Genomic DNA, 25,517 nt, shown 5'->3' with positions numbered 1-25,517 from the left:
TGACTACTAGGTGCACACCCTGTCATTTCCTAAAGAATTTAGACTTTGTGGGAGTACATAAAAATGGAGAATTGTGTCCCTCTAGTCGCTAGACCCAAAATGGAAGAGGCCACAGACACACACGTGTACCCAGCATGTGAAGGCATAATTTTAATTCCGTAATGTGGTGTCTCTACCACTTGTTCATCATCCACAGTCCAGTTCACCATGCCAATGCTGCAGCACATTTCTGTCCTGGCTCACCCATCAAGATGCTGTCCTCTCAACCAGCTAGCACCTGAAAATCCTCCTTTTTATTGTTTTAGCCCCTACATGAAGGCAATTGAACTTTCTCAAATGGATAAAAGATGACTGCTTTTTCCCTTGTAGCAAACGGGCCATTGAAGGGAAGCAGAGAGGCTGTGACTGGAGGATTGGGTCACAGCCTCTGTAGAGCATCAGTGTGGATCCTTGTGGAATGCTTGTTCATAATATATGGGGGTTACAAAGTTGTAGACATTCCTTACTGATTGTGTGTCTAATTAAAAAAATGTCTTCCTCCTCCAAGTTTCATTTTACATGAGTTGGAATCTTACACGTCTAAAGGCTACTGTAACATAATTTTAATGTTAGAATATCAAAGTGCATTTTTATGGACTTTACAATATAGACTACCAACATATTGTCAAGGTAAGTAGATGTGGGGTTAAGATTAAAATCTATACTTCTCTATGTATGTGACAATTGATGATACGTTGGTACTTAATATATGAGAAGGCTGATATTTTTGTGCTCTACTAGATTACATTGTAGCATTAAAACCAGCCTATACTACCCTCTTAGGCCACAGTTTGTGGTCCAACGCCCTGGGTAAATACTGGGATAGAAGGAGTCTCCATTTCAAAGAAAATACAATTCTCCTTTGAAAAGTATGTGTCCTGCATTGACCTCTAGAGGAAGCACTTCTGTGATGCTAGCAGCAGGAATGCACCAAGCTTTACAGGCTAGGGAAAGAGCCTCTTTGGATTTTACATGCTGCTTTTAGGAAATTGCCAGCCAGCAAGATGAAAGGCAAAGGGGCCAGACCACATAACACTTTCTGTCTCCTGCTCGTTTTCCTTGGAGCGTCTACTCCAGTTTCAACCCTAGGCTCCTGCAAATGAAGCCAAAGATTGATTACAGATATACTGCAATATAGGAGTCCTCTTCCTTGGCCTGGAACCCAGAGACATTCTGTCTCATAGCACTTAAGGTCTAACAAAATAAGGAACGGTCAGTCTATGCACCTTAAGATCAATCTGATGTCCTTGAAGAGCTACAAATCCATGTGCCTATGCTATACCTACAAATGAGCCTAAACAACCAAACTTAAGCCATAATCAGTAATAGGTTGTATCCAACCCACAACCAATACAACTGTCATTCCATCCTTGATGTTTCCAATAGTATTGCAACCCAACAACAGGTAGACGGAACTCATTTCAATCATAAACGGGGTGAAAGCATTGGAGACACATGGTACCTAATTTGTTTCCATCCAAACACTCAATCTTTACCCAATCTATAAGCAATTATACCTACCCAAACGTCTCATCTGGATCACAACACAGAGACATATTGGATATTGTGTTGACCATGCAGCCTGTCAGCTATTCCATAAATACTTTAACAAACCCAAGTGTGAAAACTGTCCTTCCATCCAGTTTGATTCCTGAATCTTGGATCGTTGACCAAAGGGGAGTGGTCAAGAAAATACACTTGTATCCATCCACTCCATTGTGCTACCTCCCTTGCCACTGTTGAAAGAATATTTATATATCTCACAGTGATGTTTAGATAATTCGATTTTTTTATTCCCCATGGCTGCCCTGACCAGCATGGCATGACATTCCCAGGTAGGAAAAACAATGTTGGAAGGCCTCTTCAAATAGGCCAGCCTGCCAATTAATTGTTGATTTGGTGGGTGGAAACCCCATCAATTTGTAATGGGGCTCCTTTCCTACCAAACGTTTCAAACCCTTAAATCTAGGACTTCTAGGGCGTTTTAAACCGCTTACGCAGCCTGGCAGCCCAGTGGTGAGGTGGCGCTCCTCACCGCTTCCCTTTCATTGGAGAACTGCTTTACTAATTAGAGATTCTCACTGGCTTCGCAGGGATCAATTTTGTGAAAGTTCTTCACCAAAGTGGCTGTCATTTGGGCTTCCCAACATGTCCTAGTATTCAGTCATAATTTACGTTATATTCTGGAAACAACCCCTCAAACAGGCAGAAGGTTCTTTCTGTAAGAGAGACAAATGAATGGCCCTGAAAGAGGGGGATAATTCTCCGTGCACATGAGGCTCATTGATCTTTTCTCTGGGCCAGGTCTGCAAAATTATCTAAAGCACTGATTCATTGATCCTACAGCAAAGGGGTCATATTGTCCAATGGAAGGAAACCTAGCGCTTCATGTACAAAGGAATTTAGTGTTTAGGGAAAACAGAGAGAGAGGAAAGGCTAAAACCCTGTTTTAAATGTACTGAACCCATTTAACTATTTGGAAAACGTTTTCCAAATCTTTAAATGGGTCTAGGGAACCATCAGGAATCCCAATTTGGAAGGAAGGACTAAGGGCCTCCATTCAAAAATACCAATTCTGTGGGTTAGGCAGGAGTGCCTCACCAATTTTTTGTGGACTTCCCACTCCGTCTGAAGGTGCTACTGCTTGAAACCTGACCAGTGACTTCCTGGATGGCTTTTCTGGTGAGGCCTGAGTTGTCTAGGCCAACAAAGGTCTGTTGTTTCATATGAAGTGGGCTTGAGGCCACATGGCACTTATCTATGAGCGTTTAATTTAAGTATTTCTGGGAGAGGCAGTGTGAACAGCACATACATACACAGACAGACACACACACACACACACATAACTATCTAGAGAAAGTGAAAGAGAAGACACAGACTGACACACACACACACACACACCTATCTCGAGAGTCACAGAAAAGAGGTGATAAACCAGATACAGCAGAAATTATGCGACTTACTGTAACATGTGATTTGAAAGTCCCAACTCGTGGACTAAGGGAAATAAATGTTGAAGCCTTCCTATATTATTGTCGACTTTTAAATTCAGAAACTCCCTCTTCCTCAACACACCCTGAACCCTCTTGAGAGGTGTAATGTCTTCTGCCAACGTCGATCATGGAAGTCTTGTCTCTAACTCATATCTTGTGTTAATCTGCAGAGAGAAGATGAGATAGAGGTGACAGTCAGCATTTCAGACGGAATAAATAAAGTAAGTGTCCTTTTTATTCTTGTTGGTCTGTTTTTGTATTATTGTATAATGGAAATTAGCATCATAATGAGTGGGACTAACAAATTCACCTATCAGTTGTCGGTATATGAGTGTATATAGCATTAATTCCAAACACCATATTCTAATCAAATGTTCAAGCTGTTCCTTTTTTCCAGTGTAAGGGTAAATTTGATCAAGTTGTTATAGTGCCGGCCCTGCAACTAGAAGACCACATTTCTATTCCTGCCAAAGTTCCTCGCAAGTGTCTGATCCTGGGCAATCACCTCTTCTTCTATGTCTGTGTAGAACTGTGAGTGCCAGTGAGCCAATGTGACCAATTTGCGTTTTCAAATAAATAAAACCGGAATTTATGCTTAACCCTAACTAGATTACTTTACATGACCAACCAAACATAAAGGGAACAGGAGCACGCAAACAACTATTCTCAAATAAATCTACGTTAATGAAAGCTTACCTTGATCTGTTCAATTTCCTTTGAAGTTAATACGTTCTCCATTTAAAGCTCCATTTGCGGAAATACCACTAATATTTGGTGATGCAATTACTGATTCACGTATTGAAACACATTTTCCAACATTCTCTCAACAAGGGTCTCAGTGATGCTTCCTTGTTAAAAGGAAATTATGGTAAACTTTTTTAGGCGGGCGAGATGGGCAGCCAACTCCCGAAGCCCATGTGCTTCCACAAAACCTAGAGGAAGCAGAGAGGATGTTTCTATTTCTGCTCCCAGTCCTTTATAGATGAGGGTCAACAATGCCTTGTGTTCTCCATGCTAGGGACCTTGGGCCTCCTTTATGAGGTTCTGCCGTAAGGTGGCGCCGCAGGCCTTCCTGCAGCACTGCCCTATGGTAAAAGAAAAGGGCAGGAATGTGCCGTATCAATCAGATGCAGAGCATTCCTGTCCTGTACCCCTGCACCGGCGCACAATGGGCTGCTGTGCGCCAACGCAGGCACCTTTGTGCCATGTTGCATGTGTGCCTGTGTTGCAGGTATGATTATTTTTATGCAGGAAAGGGAAACCTTCCTGCACAAAAATAATCATAAAAGGCTTTTTCCTCTTTCTATGTGTGCTGCATTCACATAGATAAGTAAAAACGAAGAGAACTAAAGATTTTTTTTCCTCGTTGTGCCCAACTGGGGAGGCGTAAATTGTTGGTGCTGCCTCAGATTTACATGTTTTCGTAAATCTGGGGCAGTGTCCAAAAGCCATGAATGTTGCTGGGAACGTCCCCAGCAATACCAATTGCATGCCACTTTCATTGCAGAAAAGTGTATTAAAGGGGACGATAGCATGCATCGCAGTTACTGCATGTTTATACTCCTTCTGGACAGTTTTCACATTCACATTTCACCTGTATTTTCTTGGCGTCTGAAAGTGGAAGTTTACTTTATGTGCAGTTTCTCCTGCACAGCTTGAAGAAACCCTGATTTGGGGGCGACACCCATTTGCACCCCATTTGACCTTACAGTGGAGTGTAAAATTATATCCTAAGACTTTCCTATTTTAGGTTTAGCAAAAGGAGTTTGTAGAGGAGCACATGGACCAACATATATAGGGCTGATGCACAAAGGAAAACTACTTGTGGGACACCCCCGCGCCGCACGGCCACCAGCTGCTGCGTGTGCCCCTCAGCCTTGTCCCTGCCGCGCTGCCTGCCTCGCCGCCGGCTGACTCCGTTGCCGTTTGTTTTGCCTTTGTTTCCCTCGCCATTTGTGCTTGTCATCTGTATTCCCTGCCCGTGTTTGAGTTTCTTTTTCCCTTGTTTTGTTCGCCATTTGTGCTTAATAAAGTATATTTGCCTGTTTATCTGTCCAGCTTGTGTCCTTCCTGTTAGCCCGCCTACATCGCCGCCTTCCCTCCCCGCTCCCCGCTTCCCGCCACCACCGCAAGCCCCGCCCCTTTTTTCATTCTGTTCCCGCCCCGCTCCCGCCTCCCAGCTGCTCCGCCCACCCGCGCACTTCGCCTTTATATGGCGACCGTGCGAACGCGCAGCGGTCACGCGCAGCGGGCGCGCCGATTGTGCGCCGAAGGCGCGCCAAAGGTAAGCCCGTCTGCGCCCGTCCGCGACCGGATCGCGACCAGCGCCAGGACCCCTGGCCCCCGATGCCGCCGACCGACCCGCCTGACGTACTCCGCCGCCACCCTCATCGCTCTCAACTCTGGCCGACTCCCAGAATGCCATCAAGCCACACCACGACGCACCCACGGACCTTTCAGCTGCTACGCCTGCAAATTCACCTGCATCCGGACCTGCCGCACACCAGCCCCCGCTAAGTCGAACAGCAGCAGCACCCACCTCAAGTGCATCCTGCTCAACACCCGCTCCGTCCACAGACACGCCATCGAACTCTGGAACCTCCTAGACGCCACAGCCCCTGACGTTGCCTTCCTCACAGAGACCTGGATGAACGCCTCTTCAGCTCCCGACATCGCCATCGCTATCCCAGAGGGCTACAAGATCGTCCGGAGGGACCGCAACGCCAACCAGATGGGAGGAGGCATCGCCATCATCCACAAGAACACCATCCGTCTCACGACCAGCACCGAGAACACCCTGACCACTGCCGAACACCTGCATTTCCAGATCCACACCAACCCGAACACCACCCTCAGAGGCACCCTGATCTACCGACCCCCTGGACCACGCACGCAATTCAGCGAGGACATCGCCGACTTCGTCAGCCCGCATGCCCTCCCCTCCGCTGACTACATCCTCCTGGGGGACCTCAACTTCCACCTGGAGAACAACAACGACCGCAACACCAGCACCCTGCTGGACAACCTCGCCAACCTGGGACTCAAGCAACTGGTGTCCACCCCCACCCACCTCGCCGGACACACACTCGACGCAGTCTTCTCTTCCAGCACAGACATCGACTTCAGCCACGCCACAGAGCTCCAATGGACGGACCACAGCTGCATCCACTTCACCTTCAAGAGAACGACGACCCACCACCACCAGCAACAGGCCGCCCGCAGAAGCTGGAACAAGATCACAGCAGACCAGCTCGCCACCTCCCTGAGCCAGCACCCTCCTGCCAGCTCAGCGAACCCCAGCCAGGCCGCCGTCAACCTCACGAAGTGGATCAGCATCTGCGCGGACGAGCTCGCCCCGCTGAGGACCCCGCCCAGCAGACCCGGAAGCAAGAAAGCCCCATGGTTCACCGACGAACTCAAGAGCTCCAAGAAGAACTGCCGAGCCCTCGAGAAAGTCTGGAGAAGGGAACCTACACCGGACAACAGGACCTCCTTCAAGCTTGCCACCCGGAAGCACCACCAGCTTATCCGCGCCGCCAAGAAAACAGCATTCAAGGAACGGTTGGACAACAACGCACACAACTGCAAGGAACTCTTCAACATCGTGAAAGAGCTCTCCAACCCCAGCGCAGGAAACAACGACATCACCCCATCACAAGACCTCTGCAACTCCCTCGCTTCATACTTCCACAACAAGATCACGGACATACACAACAGCTTCAACAACCAACCAACGCACACCATGACCGAACAATCACCCCCCACCACCACCCTCCACGCCTGGACCCCGATCAGCACCGAAGACACCATCCGCACGATGAACTCCATCCACTCCGGATCACCGACCGACCCCTGCCCTCACCACGTTTTCAACAAGGCCGACGCTGTCATCGCACCCCACCTGCGAGACATCATCAACACATCATTCAACACCGCCACCTTCCCTGAGAGCTGGAAACACGCCGAACTCAGCGCCTTACTCAAGAAACCAACAGCGGACCCCACCGAACTCAAGAACTACCGCCCCATCTCGCTCCTCCCGTTTCCAGCCAAAGTCATCGAGAAGACCGTCAACAAGCAGATGGCCGCCTTCCTCGAGACGAACGGATCCCTCGACCCCTCACAGTCCGGCTTCCGAGCCAATCACAGCACCGAGACCGCCCTCATCGCCGCCACCGATGACATCCGAGCCCTGATGGACAATGGAGAAACAGCGGCCCTCATCCTCCTAGACCTCTCCGCGGCATTCGACACGGTCTGCCACCGCACCCTAGTACAGCGCCTCAGTAACATCGGAATCCAGGACAAGGCGCTGGAATGGATCATCTCCTTCCTCGACGGAAGGACACAGAGAGTCCGCCTACCACCATACAAATCAGAAGCCTCCGAAGTCATCTGCGGCGTCCCTCAAGGATCATCTCTGAGCCCCACCCTCTTCAACGTCTACATGAGCCCCCTCGCGGCCATCGTATGCAAACACAACCTCAGCATCATCTCCTACGCCGACGACACCCAGCTGATCCTCTCCCTGACCAACGACCCCGCCTCCGCCAGAGCCAACCTGCACGAAGGGATGAAAGAGGTAGCCGAGTGGATGACGACCAGCCGCCTGAAACTGAACTCTGACAAGACGGAGGTCCTCATCCTGGGCTCTTCCCCCTCCGCCTGGGACGACTCCTGGTGGCCTCCAGCCCTGGGCACCGCACCCAAACCAACAGACCATGCACGCAACCTGGGCTTCATCCTGGACTCCTCCCTCTCCATGACCAGGCAAGTCAACAACGTCTCCTCGGCGTGCTTCAACATCCTACGCATGCTACGGAAGATCTTCCGGTGGATCCCCACCGAGACCAGGAAGACCGTCACCCAGGCCCTCGTCACCAGCCGACTGGACTACGGCAACGCCCTCTACGCCGGTACCTGAGTGTCTTTTAACATAGCACTGGCTCTAGGACTGGTTAGTCAGACTCAGTTACCACCAGTATCCGTCTGAAAAAGTTGAGGGTACAGGATGATTTTGCAACAAGGCTTCTTTCTGCTCTTCTGTTTGTTCTTTCTGCACGTTTTTAGTTGGGAGATTAAATTCATTTGAATCCTGAGGGTCCCTAGGGTCCAACTAGCCCACTAGGTATCTCCAGTAAGCGCCACAGAGCTGCGTTGCAGAGAGGTGTAAAAAGTGGCACGGCCTGGACCACCTCTCTGCAACGCAGCTCAGTGGCGCTTACTGGAAGCACCTGGTGGGCTAGTTAGCCCCAAGGGGCCCTCAGGATTGAAGGGGAATTATTTCCCCAACTTAAAACGTGCCATAGGGCGTGTTTGCACACGTCACCTCAGGCCCGGTCCCCTCCCTTCCCCACTGTGTAAACACACCCTGTGGCCGTTTTAAGTTGGGAGATTAAGTCCCCTTGAATCCTGAGGGTCCCTAGGGGCAAAATAGCCCACTAGGTATGTCCAGTAAGCACCATTGCAGAGAGGTGTAAAAAGGGGCACGGCCTCCACCACCTCTCTGCAACGCAGAGCAGTGGCGCTTACTGGAAGCAACTGGTGGGCTAGTTGGCCCCCAGGGTCCCTCAGGATTGAAGGGAATTATTTCCCCAACTTAAAACGCGCCACAAGGCGTGTTTGCACACGTCACCTCAGGCCCCGTCCCCTCCCTTCACCACTGTGTAAACGCGCCCTGTGGCCGTTCTAAGTTGAGAGATTAAGTCCCCTTGAATCCTAAGGGTCCCTAGGGTCAAACTAGCCCACTAGTTACCTCCAGTAAGCGCCACAGAGCTGCGTTGCATAGAGGTGTAAAAAGGGGCGTGGCCGCAGAATACCTGTCTGCAACGCAGCTCCCTGGCGCATACTGGAGATACCTATTGGGCTAGTTGGCCCTCAGGGACCTCAGTATTGAAGGGGAATTAATTCCCCAACTTACAACTGGCCAGGGGGCGCATTTGCAGAGTGCTGCAAGGAGGGTGCGCGGCTTCCGGCGCGATGCAGGTCTTTTGTTTATTTTTATTTTTTAAGAAGGGGGGCTGTGTGGCCCTCCTTCTTTTTCCAATTTATTGGCCCTGGGGACCCCATCCCCCAGGGCCTGCACCCTAATTTTTTTTGTTGAAAAAAATAAATCTGGAAGGGGGCCGCGTGGCCCCCCTCCCAAGGCCTTAATCGGCCCCGGGGACCCCAACCCCCGGGTCATGGCCTTTGTTTTTTATTATTTTAAAAAATATATATTTATAGAAACACCTAGGACATGCTGGACAAACCGTATGTACCTATCACCATGACGATTTGCGTGATATTCATTAAAAGGCGACTATGCATACAATGAATCCACGTGGAATGTATTTACACCGCTAGTGAAGCTCTGACGTGTCTGACGCCCTACCGTGCCTAATCCCGGCGCCCCCGGCGGTGGGAACTCTCCAAGTAGACACCCTTGTCGTTTATTTATACAAACATGGGTAGCTATTGACGGGCACATTCAATACACACGCACACCAAGCCATTCAAAGGGGATTCGACAAAAATTCGACCAAACTATGCAAGAAACCCCCCTCACGGTTAATAAAACACACATCCACCACCGGATGCGTAATACTTTTTATTTTACTCTCTGGAAAGGAGACGAACCTCACTTGAGAGTCACAGCGTGCTCCTGGCTGAGCCCAATGCTGTGTTACACCCACCAGTGCCCGCCGAGTGCCACACACCTCTGTGTTGTATTCCACCAGCTAGTGCATATGCTATGACACTCTCTAGCCCATGTGCGCTGTAACACTACCCCGTGTATATGTCATGCCACACTTGCCTTCACACGGGTTATATTGTCCTATTTAACATGCCTTCCTCGATGCCTATGTTATAACGCACAGCGCTATGCCATACATATGACAATCTGGGATCCATATCTTTGTCACAGTGCATTTGCAACATTACACTCCCCAGCACATATTTTATATTACAACTTTAGAGACTAGTTAGGTTACACATCACTGCCCTGTGCATATTACACTCCAAGGCGCATATCGCATAGCACGCGCTAGTGCCTGTGCTATCTCACACTCTCCAATTAATCTGTCATTGCGCACAATGAATTGCATATTATATTTCACGCCCCGGTTCATCTTATATCACACTTTTTGGTGCATAGTTTATACCATATACTATATCTAGTTTTCCTTTTCAATCGTGCTCTCAGGACTATGTTCTATATAACACTGCATCCACCTACCCTTTACACGGGCATTACATTTTGAGATGGGGGGTGGAGGGTCAGGGGGGTTACAGCTAAGTAAGCCCGGAGTCACAGTCACAAACGTCCTCTTCTTCCTGAATAAAAGTGAGATTATGCTGCATACTTGTTCATATTTTAAGTAGTTCGCACAGACACACATTTTAAAAACAATAAAGTTCCTAATACCCACCTTCTCTGAACAGTTAGCTTGCTGCCCCATCCACCTCCTCCCTATCCTCTGTTGTCTGAATCCATGGACTAGCCTCTTCCCTCCTGCCATGTATGGTCTGATGTGCTGCCACTGCCCTCCATTTAGCATGATGTACCAGTCCACTCCTCCTGCCCTCCATTGCCCAATTCTATGGCCCATCATTGACCTCCTGCTTAGACTCTGTGCTTAGCTTGCTGCCCCTATTCTCCTTCCCCCTGCTTTCCGATGTATTTGTGCATGCCCCTGCTCCATCCTTTTTGCCCACCATGTTCCATGGACCTGCCACTCCTATCTACTCTGAGTGTTCTTTTGAGCTGCCACTCCCCTCCCACCTGCCTAGCAATGTCAGATGACTGTAACCTGTCCCTGCCACCTCCACCCTGCCTGTCCACATGCCATGCCCCTATACCCTTCCTCCTGTCCTCCATGGTCCATTTTACTGCCACACCCTTCTGCCCTCCCTGGTCTGTTGTGCTGCAAATGCTCCTCCTGCCTGCCCCGCGCGATCTGTTGTGAGGCCCCTTCCCCTGAACTCTCTTGTCTGTGCCCAGGTCATGTCCCTCCCTTCTATCGTCCATGGTCCTTTGTGCATGCCCCTGCACCCTCCTTCTTGCCCATCATAGCCATTGTGATGCCACTAACCCTCCCGCTTGCCGTACATGGTCTTCTGTGCTGCCATGGCCCCTCCCACCTTCCCTGTGTGGTCAGCTAGCTGCCCCTGACCCCCTCCCACCTTCCCTCCATGGTCTGTGTGTATGCCATCATAGTCTCACTGTTGCTCTCCATGGTGTGTCTTATTTCTAGTGCCCATCCTGCCTGACCTCCATGGTCATCTTGCTGCTCCTGCCCTGCCCCCTTGCCCCCAGCCCTCTGTTTCCATGTGCAGACCCCTATTCCCTCCCTCCTGGCTTGTCTGTTCCATTGTAATGTCCCTGATCCATCCCTCGTGCCCTTTATGGTCTGTTATGCTGCAGCTTTCTCTCCTGTCTGTCCATTATGGTCAGCTAGCTACCATTGCCTCTTTCCCCTCTGTTCTCTGTTGTCCATGTGCATGTTCCTGTCCCCTCCCTATTGCTTTCTATGGATTGTTGTGCTGCACTCCCGTCCCGCATGCCCTGTGTGGTGTATTGTGCTGCTGCAAACCCTGATGCCTGCCCTGAAGGGTCAGTTTTATGCACCTCTCCATGTCCCTCCTGTCCTCTGTTATCCGAGTCCATGTCCCTACCCCAATTCCTCCTGCCTACCATGATCCAATGTACCATACTTGCGAACATTTTGAACTTGGTAAAAGGGAGATTTTGAAAAAAAACTGGGGTATTGATTTCCCCCTTACATTGAAAAAGAGGAGATTGTAGACAGGAGACAGATCAAATAAAGCCCATTTGAGCTTAAAAACATTGGACGTTTCCTGGCTGAGACGGGTCTGTTGGCATGTATGGTTGTACTATCACTGCCTCTTCCTTCTGCCCACAATGGTCTAGTCCGTGCCCCTGGTCTCTGCCTCTCAACAGTATCCCAATGAACAACTAGATTGCTAAAATTCTATATTTATTACAAAAGTGTGGAACGCCTGACGTCATCTTGATGTAATCAAAACTGTAATACCTAGAGCATTTCCTTTAGAAATTACATTAATGAGAGGGTCTTATTTGCATCAAAATTATGGTTAGTGCTCTAAAAAACTAAAATGAGGACATATTTTCTGAGTTTTCAAATAGCGACAAAGAACTTTTAAATTATTTGTAATCTTTATGTTTTTTGATTCTGGTGACCACTTGATTAAATGTCGCTATTTGAAAACTCTGAAAATATGTCCTCATTTTAGTTTTTTAGATCACTAACCATAATTTTGATGCAAATAAGACCCTCTCATATATGTAATTTCTAAAGGAAATGCTCTAGGTATTACAGTTTTGATTACATCAAGATGACGTCAGGCGTTCCACACTTTTGTAATAAATATAGAATGTTAGCAGTCTAGTTGTTCATTGGGCTACTGTTGAGAGGCAGAGGCCAGGGGCACGGACTCTGAAAATTGAAGGCAGGTAGGAGAGTGCAGAGGCAACAATTTGACCACACTGGGCAGGCAGGAAGGGCAGTGGCAGCACAACAGACTATGGAAGGCAGTGGAAAGGGGGGCAGGGGCAACAAGCCAACAATACTGGACTGGCAAGAGAGGCTGTGGCAATATAGTAGACCATTGTGGGCAGAAGGAAGATGCAGTGGTAGTACAACCATACATGCCAACAGACCCGTTTCAGCCAGGAAACGTCCAATGTTTTTAAGCTTAAATGGGCTTTATTTGATCTGTCTCCTGTCTACAATCTCCTCTTTTTCAATGTAACTCAAGGGGGAAAATCAATACCCCATTTCTTTTTTCAACATCTCCCTCTTACCAAGTTCAAAATGTTCACAGGTATGTTACATTGGATCATGGTAGGCAGGAGGAATTGGGGTAGGGACATGGACTCGGATAACAGAGGACAGGAGTGACATGGAGAGGTGCACCAAACTGACCCTACAGGGTAGGCATCAGGGTTTGCAGCAGCACAATACACCACACAGGGCATGCGGAACGGGAGTGCAGCACAACAATCCATAGAAAGCAATAGGGAGGGGGCAGGACCATACACATGGACAACAGAGAACAGAGGGGAAAGAGGCAATGGTAGCTAGCTGACCATAATGGACAGACAGGAGAGAAAGATGCAGCATAACAGACGATAAAGGGCAGGAGGGACGGATCAGGGGAATTACAATGGAACAGACAAGCCAGGAGGGAGGGAATAGGGGTCTGCACATGGAAACAGAGGGATGGGGGCAAGGGGGCAGGGCAGGAGCAGCACGATGACCATGGAGGTCAGGCATGATGGGCACTAAAAACAAGACACACCATGGAGAGCAACAATGAGACTATGATGGCATACACACAGACCATGGAGGGAAGGTGGGAGGGGGTCAGGGGCAGCTAGCCGACCACACAGGGAAGGTAGGAGGGGCCATGGCAGCACAGAAGATCATGCATGGCAAGCAGCAGGGTTAGTGGCAGCACAATAGCTATGATGGGCAAGAAGGAGGGTGCGCGGGCATGCACAAAGGACCATGGAGGATCGAAGGGAGGGTCAGGACCTGGGCACAGACAAGAGAGTTCAGGAGAAGGGGCCTCACAACAGACTGCGCGGGGCAGGCAGGAGGAGCAGTTACAGTACAACAGACCAGGGAGGGCAGAAGGGTATGGCAGTAAAATGGACCATGGAGGACAGGAGGAAGGGGATAGGGGCATGGCAGGGTGGATGTGGCAGGGACAGGTTCTGGTCATCTGACAATGCTAGGCAGGTGGGAGGGGAGTGGCAGCTCAACAGAACACTCAGAGTAGATAGGAGTGGCAGGTCCATGGAACATGGTGGGCAAAAAGGATGGAGCAGGGGCATGCACAAATACATCGGAGAGCAGGGGGAAGGAGAATAGGGGCAGCAAGCTAAGCACAGAGGCTAAGCAGGAGGTCAATGATGGGCCATATAATTGGGCAATGGAGGGCAGGAAGAGTGGACTGGTACATCATGCTAAATGGAGGGCCATGCATGGCAGGAGTGAGGAGGCTAGTCCATGGATTCAGGCAACAGAGGATAGGGAGGAGGGGGATGGGGCAGCAAGCTTACTGTTCAGAGAAGGTGGGAATTAGGAACTTTATTGTTTTTAAAATGTGTGTCTGTGCGAACTACTTAAAATATGAACAAGTATGCAGCATAATCTCACTTTTATTCAGGAAGAAGAGGACATTTGTGACAGTGACTCTGGGCTCACTTGGCAGAAACACCCCCTGACCCTCCACCCCCCATCGCAAAATGTAATGCCCGTGAAAAGGGTAGGTTGACGCAGTGTTATATAGAACATAGTCCTGAGAGCACGATTGAAAATGAAAACTAGATATAGTATATGGTATAAACTATGCACCAAAAAGTGTGATATAAGATGAGCCGGGGCGTGAAATATAATATGCAATACATTGTGTGCAATGACAGATTCATTAGAGAGTGCGAGATAGCACAGGCACTAGTGCGTGCTATGCGATATGCACCTTGGAGTGTAATATGCACAAGGCAGTGTTGTGTAACCTAACTAGTCCCTAAAGTTGTAATATAAAATATGTGCTGGGGAGTGTGCTGGGGAGTGTAACGTTGCATATGCACTGTGACATAGATATGGATCTCAGATTGTAATATGTATGGCATAGCGCTGTGCGTTATAACATAGGCATCGAGGAAGGCATGTTAGATGGGGCAATATAACCCGGGCGAAGGCAAGTGTGGCATGACATATTCACAGGGTGGTGTTACAGTGCACATGGGCTAGAGAGTGTCATAGCATACGCACTAGCTGGTGGAATACAACACAGAGGTGTGTGGCACTCGGTGGGCACTGGTGGGTGTAACACAGCATTGGGCTCAGCCAGGAGCACGCTGTGACTCTCAAGTAAGGCTTGTCTCCTTTCCAGAGAGTAAAATAGAAAGTATTACACATCCCGTGGTGGATGTGTGTTTTATTAACCATGAGGTGGGTTTCTTGCATAGTTTGGTCAGATTTTTTTCGAATCCCCTTTGAATGGCTTGGTGTGCGTGTGTATTAAATGTGCCCGTCAATAGCTACCCATGTTTGTATAAATAAACGACAAGGGTGTCTACTTGGAGAGTACCCACTGTTGGGGCACCGGGATTAGGCACGGTAGGGCGTCATGCACGTCAGAGCTTCACTAGCGGTGTAAATACATTCCATGTGGTTTCATTGTATGCATAGTCACCTTTTAATGAATATCAAATCGACATGGTGATAGGTACATAGGGTTTGACTAGCATGACTTAGGTGTTTCTATAAATATATTACAAAAAAAAAAAAAAAAAAAAGGCCGGCCCCGGGGGATGGGGTCCCCGGGGCCATAAGTGGCCTGAGGAAGGGGGCAACGCAGCCCCCCTCCTAAAGAATTAAAATAAAAATAAAAGCCATGACCCGGGGGTTGGGGTCCCCTGGGCCGATTAAGGCCTTGGGAGGGCCAAATTTATTTTTTTCAACAAAAAAAATTAGGGTGCAGGCCCTGGGAGATGGGGTCCCCAGGGTCAATAAATTAGAAAAAGAAGGGGGGCCACACAGCCCTCCTTCTTAAAAAAATAAAATAAATAAAAGACCGGCATCGCGCCGGAGGCAACGCCCCCTCAATGCAGCACTCTGCAAACGCGCCCCCTGGCCAGTTTTAAGTTGGAGAATTAATTCCCTTTCAATACTGAGGGCCCCTGAGGGCCAACTAGCCCAACAGGTATCTCCAGTATGCGCCAGGGAGCTGCGTGGCAGACAGGTATTCTGAGGCCACACCCCTTTTTACACCTCTGTGCAACAAAGCTCTGTGGCGCTTACTGGAGGTACCTAGTGGGCTAGTTTGACCCTAGGGACCCTTAGGATTCAAGGGGACTTACTCTCTCAGCTTAGAATGGCCACAGGGCGTGTTTACACAGTGGGGAAGAGAGCGGACGGGGCCTGAGGTGACATGTGCAAACACGCCCTATGGCGTGTTTTAAGTTGGGGAAATAATTCCCCTTCAATCCTGAGGGCCCCTGGGGGCTAACTAGCCCACCAGGTGATTCCAGTAAACGCCACTGAGCTGCGTTGCAGAGAGGTGGTCCAGGCCGTGCCACTTTTTACACCTCTCTGCAACGCAGCTCTGTGGCGCTTACTGGAGGTACCTAGTGGGCTAGTTGGGCCCTAGGGACCCTCGGGATTCAAATGAACTTAATCTCCCAACTAAAAACGGCCACAGGGCGTGTTTACACAGTGGTGAAGGGAGGGGACGGGGCCTGAGTTAACGTGTGCAAACAATCCCTGTGGCGCGTTTTATGTTGGGGAAATAATTCCCCTTCAATCCTGAAGGACCCTGGGGGCCAACTAGCCCACCAGGTGCTTCCAGTAAGTGCCACTGCGCTGCGTTGCAGAGAGGTGGTCTAGGCCGTGCCCCTTTTAACATCTCTCTGCAACGCAGCTCTGTGGCGCTTACTGGAGGTACCTAGTGGTCTAGTTGGACCCTAGGGACCCTCAGTATTCAAGGGGACTTAATCTCCCAACTTAAAATGGCCACAGGGCGTGTTTACACAGTGGGGAAGGGAGGGGACGGGGCCTGAGGTGACATGTGCAAACACGCCCTGTGGCGCGTTTTAAGAGGTAGTTTTAATCCCCTGCCCTATTATATACTACGGGCTTACAGAAGAGGTCATGCTAATCACAGGGGGACTCCAACGCATAGTGTTTCCTAGTGTATGTAGGTGTTTTCACTGTATTCTGAGTGTCTTTTAACATAGCACTGGCTCTAGGACTGTTTAGTCAGACTCAGTTACCACCAGTATCCGTCTGAAAAAGGTGAGGGTACAGGTAGATTTTGCAACAAGGCTTCTTTCTGCTCTTCTGTTTGCTCTTTCTGCACGTTATCCTTCTTCCTGCACTTTTCTTCGTCGTTGAGGACTTCTGTTGCTTCTTTCTGCATTTCTTTTTTTTCTTTCTGTGCGTTTTTTCTTCTTTCTTCACATGTCCTATACCTGTAGGCATAGATAGAAATTAGCATTTAAAACACCTTTGAAATTCACTGAAAAAAACATAGGTTTCAGGCACATTATAGTTAGGAATTAGAATTTAATAAACCTTAGAAATTCACTGACAAACCATAGGTTTCAGGGGCGTTATAGTTAGCTGGACTTTTCACTCGTACAAAACCATTGAAATTCCCCCGTTATAGTTAGTTCAGCTAACTATAACTCGCGCGCCCGCAATGCACTGGTGATGACATCACATATCACATCACTCATGACATGGTCAGTGACATCACTGATGACATCTCAGATTACATCACTGATGACATCACTGATGACATCATCCTTGTGATAGAGTTGCAGACCTCCTCTCCCCCTAATATAGCCTTTGATACACACATTCAAAAATAGAAACTACAATTTTCAAAACAATGGACATACCAATATCAGTTACGACAACCTATTCAGAAATTCTAAGATCCACATAGACATCCACTCATTCACCAACAGTCCAATACAGTCACTCATACATGTACTCACTTATATATACTCATACAACTATACATCCTGTTACACAACGCCACTCATCCATAGAGTTACTCACACACATAGTCACTCATGCTAATAAAGAATCAAACATCCATTTGCTTGCATATACAGTTACACACACACCACCACACTTTCTTTTACAGAAAATCACTTATAGAAACACATACTTATTCATACAGGAACTCTTTCTATCTCTCACTCTCACATATACTCACTTATATACACCAATAGTCACATATACTAGTTTAAAACATATGTAGTTACTCATAAAGACACTATTGAGACAGTCATTCACTCACTAACACACCCATGCACACACTCATCCACCCATACAGTCCTGCACACATGCTGTCTTCAACACATACAAACAGTGAGTCACTCATTCATGCACCTATGCACTATGTAATACCCCCCACCGAACCATACAGACACTCAGACACTCATACTGATACTCAAAAAACCAACTAATAACCTATATAGACTCTCTTGTAGCTACTCACCAACCCATGCAGCCACTTATACACAAAGTGAGAGACTGATACAGATATTTACATATTTAAATATTACTCACTAAGCCATGTATTCACTAAGATACACTTAATCAGTCAGTTATACAATCAATTTTTCAAAAACAAATCATCCATTTAGACACTTATATATCCATTTATCCTTCCATCGACCTTGAGATATACATATATAAAACATATGTAATTTTCAGAAAAACACACATTGAATGGATGATGTCATCAGTGATGACATCAGTGATGTCATTTGAGATGCCATCAGTAATGTCACTGACCATGTAATGAGTGATGTAATATGTGACGTCATCAGCAGTGCATTGCGGGCGCGCGAGTTATAGTTAGCTGAACTAACTATAACGGGGGAATTTCAATGGTTTTGTACGAGTGAAAATCCAGCTAACTATAACGCCCCTGAAACCTATGGTTTTTTCAGTGTATATATATATATAGGATGAGCAGAAAAAGTGAGCAAGTTTCTTAGAAAGTGACCCCCAAGATTGGATCCCTTCCTTGGTATTGTGTCTAGCTGCTGGTTGCGTTTCTATAAGCAGCATTTAGGAAGCAAGCATTTTAAGCCATCAAACGTTCATTTAGCAGTTACGTTGCCCATGGCTAGCAGGTGTGAAGGCAATCAGTTGTTCTACTGACAATGAGCCATACTACTTCTTGGCAATGGATAACAAGTGTGTTAGAGACAATGACATACATAATATTATAATTGCCACAAAGCAACAAAGACTGTGCAGTGCCCCATTAAAATGAGCCCGCAATCCTGTCTTTGGCAGGCCTGGGTGTAAGATTCTGCTCCACTTGTGCAATTTGTGGAATTAGGGAACTCCATGGAAAATGTGGAGTTCCCGATAAATTCCTCATCCCGCCTTACAACAGAATTTATTTTCGGTTGGTGTCCTAAAGCTGCGTTTGTGCACACACTGGACTAGCACAACAAGTGTTGCCGAGCACTCGCGAGTGTCGGGGAGATTTCCCGGCCATCTGCGAGCAACAGCAAGACTTGCGGACCTCCCACAAGCACCTGCAAGGCTTACCCAATGCTAGGATGGCTTCAGGCCGCACCTGCAATATCTGGGGCCCTTTTCTGAAGACAGCGAGCGCAAGAGAGCACCAGTGAGCACAGATTTTTTCCTCGTGGTTTAGTTTGTGCGTGATTTCAAGCGTGAGAATGTATGTCACCGCCCGCTCACGGAATTCCACAGAGTCACGTGGAGTTTTTTTCCCATTCCGCAGAATACTACATAGCAGAACTCTGTGAGCTGAATAGGCCACATTAAAACGCATGCAATACATTGCATGCCATTACAACGCGGTCATTACAACAACAGCTTTGTTTCATCGCATACCATTACAACACAAGTCTTGCTGTAGGGGGTGCTGAATGTTGGAATAGTATAATTTACTATTCCAACGCCAGTCTGTGCAACAGTAGGGAAGGTGATGGATTTAAAATCCAACACCTTCTGCCCCTACAGCAAGTCACTATAAAGACTTGCGTTGTAATGGTTTGTGATTTAACAACGCGGTCGTTGTAACGACCGTGTTGAAATTGCATGCAATGTTTCGCATGCAATGTAAACGATGTTTCCCTGTGAGCTCTGCCCAGGCCTAGTTTTTGTCTGGCTAACTCCTTTTTCAGCTGAAACAGGTTTGCAAGGGACGCAATATTTTTTGGGCAAAATTCTGCCTACTGTTTTTTTCCAAGTGAACCAGTCAGAATTTGAGTAAAATGTGGAAATCAATGTGGAGAACTTAATTTCGGCATTTTCTTCTCCGTTCCAGATGTCAAAATTAGTAATGGCCAGTAACAGTGTGTTAATGACTCCTAGTGCTAGTAATATTATGTGCAATATTATCAATCCCAAATACGGAGCCACCAGTAATTGGATCTTCAGTGCAACATTGTTTTATGCATTGCAAAATGCATGGTGAAAATGCACATTAACTATGTGCCGAACCAAAAATCAAATCAATATTGATCAATAATGATGGGATGTGCTGCTTCATTTTAGTGGATAACTATGTACATTTTGTATACACTCTATAGGTAGGTCAACATTGGGCTGTTGCAGATTGCAGTGCATGGTTTTGTCTACTCTTGTGTTCCAGTTGCTACCATCAGTCTCCCGCCATTGTGTTTACATTTCAGGTTGCTGAAAAAGTGAGAATTCTTGTAACAGATGCTAATGACGAGAGCCCGGAGTTTATAAACACACCTTACATCGTCAGTGTCCTGGAGGTGAGTGCAGCACCTTAATGCTGTCTATTAATCTGGCTACAATAAATATTGTTATGTGGTTTGGAAACATGTTTTGAGGCAAAATTAAATAGACGACGGTCAATGAATTATGTCACATAGCAAAGCACTCAAACAGCAAATATTTCTCTTAATCTTTACCTTCCATTTTTAGTAATGTTTGCATTCTCTAAGCCAGAAAAAAAGTAAAAAGCTTTGTTTAAAGAAACATTGGGGCATATTTTCAATGCCCATATTTACAAGGGCACGCAAAGTAACTGCATGGCTTTTCATGGCCTTGTAAATATGGAGCAAGGGGATGCCTTAGTCTGAGTGGAAGTGGTGTTTGCTGAGGGTGTTCCCATGCAACACTCATGGTTTTTGACCATACCCCATATTTACAACATAGCGTAAATTTAGGGCAGTGCCAAAACTAGTGCCTTTCCAGAGCAGGTGTAATGCATTCTTCGTCGCACAAGGAAAGAGGAAAACACCTCCTCTGATTGTTTTTGTGAAGGAAGGAGTCCTTTCGGCACAAGGGTGCCTGTGTTGGTCTCGGCCGCATTTTGTGGGCTGGCACTGGCAGAAAGGACAGAAATGCACTGTATCTTGTAGATAGGGCGCATTCCTGACCTTTTCTTTTGATGTAGGGCAGCGCAGGTAGAAAGCCTGTGGCACTGCCCTACGCTAAAATAGTATAAATATGCCCATATATTGATGTATTCCTTCATCATGCAGGAATGGCTGTTTCACTCTAATTTTCACTTTAACATTGTATAATCCGACTACAGCCTTCCTTCATTGATTGTGGCTCTCTGTGGTGCTTCCTTCTCTCCCTCTTTCTATCTCTCCGTCGTTCTTCCATTATTAGCTGTGTGGCTGTGATCACCATAGCTCTATCATTGTTTCAGATACAGCTCCCTACCGACCTGATTCATAAAACTGTGAAAGGGATATCGAAAAATGACACTTAAAGGTTTATGCCTGAGTGTGTGTATATTTCTGATTTTCTAGGAAGTCTCAAAGAATGTCATAAGCACTACTGGGAAGGTATATGGCAGTTTCTCAGGAGTACTCACTTGAGGACCATAAACACCTACAGAGATGTAGAAAGTCTGCATTTCTGCATGTGTAAACGAAGTGCATACAGCAAGTAACAATTCCTTGCTTCTGCACTATGAGGAGAAGCTCCATCCCTTATACACCTGCCTGAATCGGGTTTCTTCCGCCCACTTTTCCACCCTGATAATGGATTTACTCCAGCCTGTGACAAGACAAACTCTTCAACCATTTTGCGAGAGAACTTTTCCACTCTGCAGAAGGTGAGTGAACACCCAGGAGCGTGTGATTCTCTGGGTGTTCTATTCCTTCTGCAGGAGTGCCCCCCCTTCAAGCCCGACAGCCAATCATTTTGAGCAGATTTACTGACAGATAAAACTCCAGTATACTGGAGGAATATTAAGATTCATGAACTCACATGAGGCTTTATGCTTTTTATACCTAAATAACCTATTTATTAAAACTGAAATAATTACTGTCTTGAGACAACCATTTTAAGGTCATTTTAAAGTAATGCTTCTGAAGTATCTAAGCCAGTGCTTGTAGCACTATGTCCCCTTCGTACTTTCCATTTGCTACATCCATTTACACATATTTTTACTTTTATTCTCCCAGTTACTGTATATCTCTTTTTGTTTCAAGTGACAGTTGTGTTATTTAATTCTCTATCTCTGTATGTGTCCCATTTTCACCTCAGATCACTGTCCCTTTCCACCGCTATTAAGCTGCAATAACATTCTTCAATCTATATCACCTTGACTTCTCTTTGATCTTGTCCCTCCAGTTCTTTTTCCCTTTCCCTTTCCTTTTCCTTTCTCTTTCTATTTCACTTTCCCTTCCATTTACCCATCCCTTTTTCCTTCCCCTTCCCCTTACCCCTACTATTACTCTTTTCCTTTCCTTTACCCTTTCCCTTACCTATTCCCTTTCTTTTCACCCATCCATTCCATTCCATTCCATTCCATTCAATTCCCTTCCCTTCCATCCCCTTCAATTCCCTTCCTATGGTTGCATAACAGACATACCTCTATTCAGATAACACTGTATAGTTAATGCCAAAATGGCAATCCTTGGAGAATGCTCCAGTTGGGATGGGGTCATGGGACAATGCACCCTGGTGGGCATAGGATATGTGTTAGCCAAACGAAATATAGCCAAGCATTAGAGATGCAAAGGCGCCCCCCTCCCCATTTAGAAAGAGGCTGAGAGGCATGAACTATTGTGTGATAGCTGAAGAGGCTGTATACAGATCCAGGGCTGACAGACAAGTACACTGGTATATGAGGACCCCGGAATGAACACTTTTACCTTCCTTAACCTAGGACTTGGCTATGGGACCTTAACGTGCATCTAGTCTCTTTCTCTCTGTTTCTCTATTTATCCTGGCCGAATTCATGGGGGGTGGGGGCAAACTTGATGTACAATTCTAGGTCAATGTAGATGCTGGGGCATACTTTGGGGAAGCTGGCTATGCGGTATCGGTTATGTGGTTCTAATGGACTAAGTCGTTTTTGTAGAACAATAAAAAGAATTTACCCAAAAATATATTACAAAGTTAACTCCTTCCTCCGACTGGAGAATTGCCTCACAGGAATTTTAAGAATTCAGGATCCTAACACAAGATACTTCAAACCTTGCCAACTGCTGTCTGCTCTCCAACATCACTATTGTGGCTATATTCATTGAAATATATGTCTACGTGTAAATTTGTTTTTACTGTGAGACCAAATAAGCCACCCTGTGACCCTTCAATTAGGATTCCTTTATGGATGCACTTTCTTGGTCCTAAGCAGAAGCAAGATATGCCCCAATGTTTCTCTTGGTGTATTTCATTGTATATTTAGGACCAGTACCATACTTTATAAGGAGTTTAAGGACAATGTGTACATGTGGGCAAACAAACCAGTCATGCAGCCTATGAGCTCAATACCTCTTTTTCCAATAATGGCCCACATAGCTTCACAATTGGGTAATATAAATGTATCTTGTTTCAATGCAAAAGACAAGCAAAACACAGGTTGTGCTTCTTTTTTGTACGCTGTCTTCAAAGTGTGGCAGCCAATCACAGCATCCCTTAAACTCAAATCCATTAAGTGGATACACTTGGGTTAATGTTTGACCATTGACCAATCCTTAAGATAGAGTGGGCTCCTTATTATAGATCAACAGGGCTCATGTTGCACCAAACATGCCGTTCCAACTCCCCCTCCCCAAAAGCGGCATCGGGTCTGCCACAGACCTACTGCTATTAGTGCTTCAGAACTCCACCATGTTTAGGGCAGTCCTTCCAATTTTACCTTCCAATTTTCTCAAAAAGATTGCCACCAGTTAGGTGAGCATCACTCATGAATATTTTTTTGCTGAGAAGGCGGGAGCAAAAACCTCCACCAACCTGGTAGCATAATGGATGACCCACCCTGGTCTAAATTACCCACTTTGTGTTCATTTCACACATCCACAATGGCACTATCTACCACGAAATACAATCAAGTGCAGTGTAATCTTTCCTGGTGGAGTCATCTCATAACTCTTTAATTTCTGGTGTACTTCAGATAATTTGGGCTCTTTCAGGATTAACAGCTGCAATTCGTCCGGAATTTCACTGTAATAATGACCTGTGGTCCTAATTGCTCTAACCATGTCTGCCCAGTTCATAAGGAGCTCAATCGTATTTCCACAGAACAAAAAGTCCTTACAAAATTCACCTGCAAAGTGATTGCTCAAGATCCTTCTACATTAAGAACCCATTCTATAGACAGATCTAGGGGCAGATTTACAAGAAAGTGACGCATCTGTACAGATACGTCACTTTCCCTGCGCCACCCTTAGAAACCCTTGCACCACAATAGATGCGCCGTTTTTACAATACGGCGTACTATGGCGCAAGGATTGACAGATGCGTCAGACATTCTGACGCATCTGTTGGTGGAAAATCACGCATTTGCTGGAGTCGTGTCGCAAGCACGACCCAACTCCAGCAATGCGTGTGAGGCCTATTCCCACTACACTGCGTCACTACTTACGCCTGCTTGAAGCAGGCGTAAGGTTTTGACGCAGTGGCGTCCTAAAAGTGGCACAGTGAAATCTTGTAGATTTCACTGAGTCACTTTTACGAGGCCTTCCTGCGTGGGAACGCCCACCCTGCATATATTATACCTGACGCAGGTATAATGTGACGCAGGGCTTTACAACGTGATGCATCTCCCTAGATGCGTCACGTTGTAAATCGGCTGCATTGTTTGCGCCACTGTTGCGTCAAAAAAGTGACGCAACTGCAGCGCAAAAGTCACGCAAGGGGCTTGTAAATCTGCCCCTAATTTCTGTGTAACCCAGCCGATATACTGGAAATACTGCAGGGGTGGATAAACGTTCTCATTTTAAGGAACAATGCTCTAGAATTTCTTGCTTCCTACATAAGAAAGAATGTTTCTAGGCACTGGAAAACAGGCAAAAAGCATGCATCTTTCTCCAGGGCTTTAAATAAGCATTCCCTGCTGTCAAATGCTTTCTCTGTCAGACGCGGCTTTTTAAAAACATTTTTGCATTTCTTTCCAATCCAGTCTTCTCTTGGTCTTATCAAACCCAGCCATGAAGATTTGCTGCCATATTCTAAAGATGTACAGAAAACCCATATCCTCAGTTAATTTTGTCTCCGAGTGAATTGTGGTAAACTCCTTAGACTTCAATCTTCTTGGAAAAGTCCAAAAATAGACATATTCCCAAGCAAGACGAGGGAAAACAGGATTGGTGGCACCCATTAGTATTTATTATTTTTATATATATATTATTTAGAAGAATGATGATGGTAATAATAATAATAATAATAATAATAATAATAATACTAATACTAATATCACAATATCAGTAATTGTAATCATAATCATAATACGAATATCAATTATTATCATTATTATTATTATTGTTATTATTATTATTATCATTATTATTATTATTATTATTGTTGTTGTTACTGTTATTATTGATATAATTAGCAGCAAGTTAATCATTTATGGAGCCAATTCCCCTAAGACTCAATTCAGCGTTATCACCTAGATGAACAATACTTATTTCATCAACCTGCCAAAGTGGATTGCAGCAAAAGCTAG

General features: G+C 46.4%; 1 protein-coding gene across 2 annotated transcripts in view; it reads left to right on the top strand.

Moving 5' to 3' along the window:
* The window catches only part of CDHR1 (cadherin related family member 1), a 428,602-nt gene that overhangs the window by 172,789 nt on the left and 230,296 nt on the right, over positions 1-25,517 (top strand). For both annotated transcript variants that reach the window (XM_085608499.1, XM_085608507.1), the window contains exons 4-5: positions 3,203-3,253; positions 20,266-20,355. In XM_085608499.1, the coding sequence (XP_085464625.1) occupies positions 3,203-3,253; positions 20,266-20,355 (141 nt within the window). The remainder of the gene's footprint in view (positions 1-3,202; positions 3,254-20,265; positions 20,356-25,517) is intronic.

The sequence above is a fragment of the Triturus cristatus genome, chromosome 1_2, assembly GCF_964204655.1.
Source record: "Triturus cristatus chromosome 1_2, aTriCri1.1, whole genome shotgun sequence".
In the NCBI taxonomy this organism is placed as follows: domain Eukaryota; kingdom Metazoa; phylum Chordata; class Amphibia; order Caudata; family Salamandridae; genus Triturus; species Triturus cristatus.
Note: the sequence above shows the minus strand (reverse complement) of the source record. Positions and strands in the feature narration are given on the sequence as shown.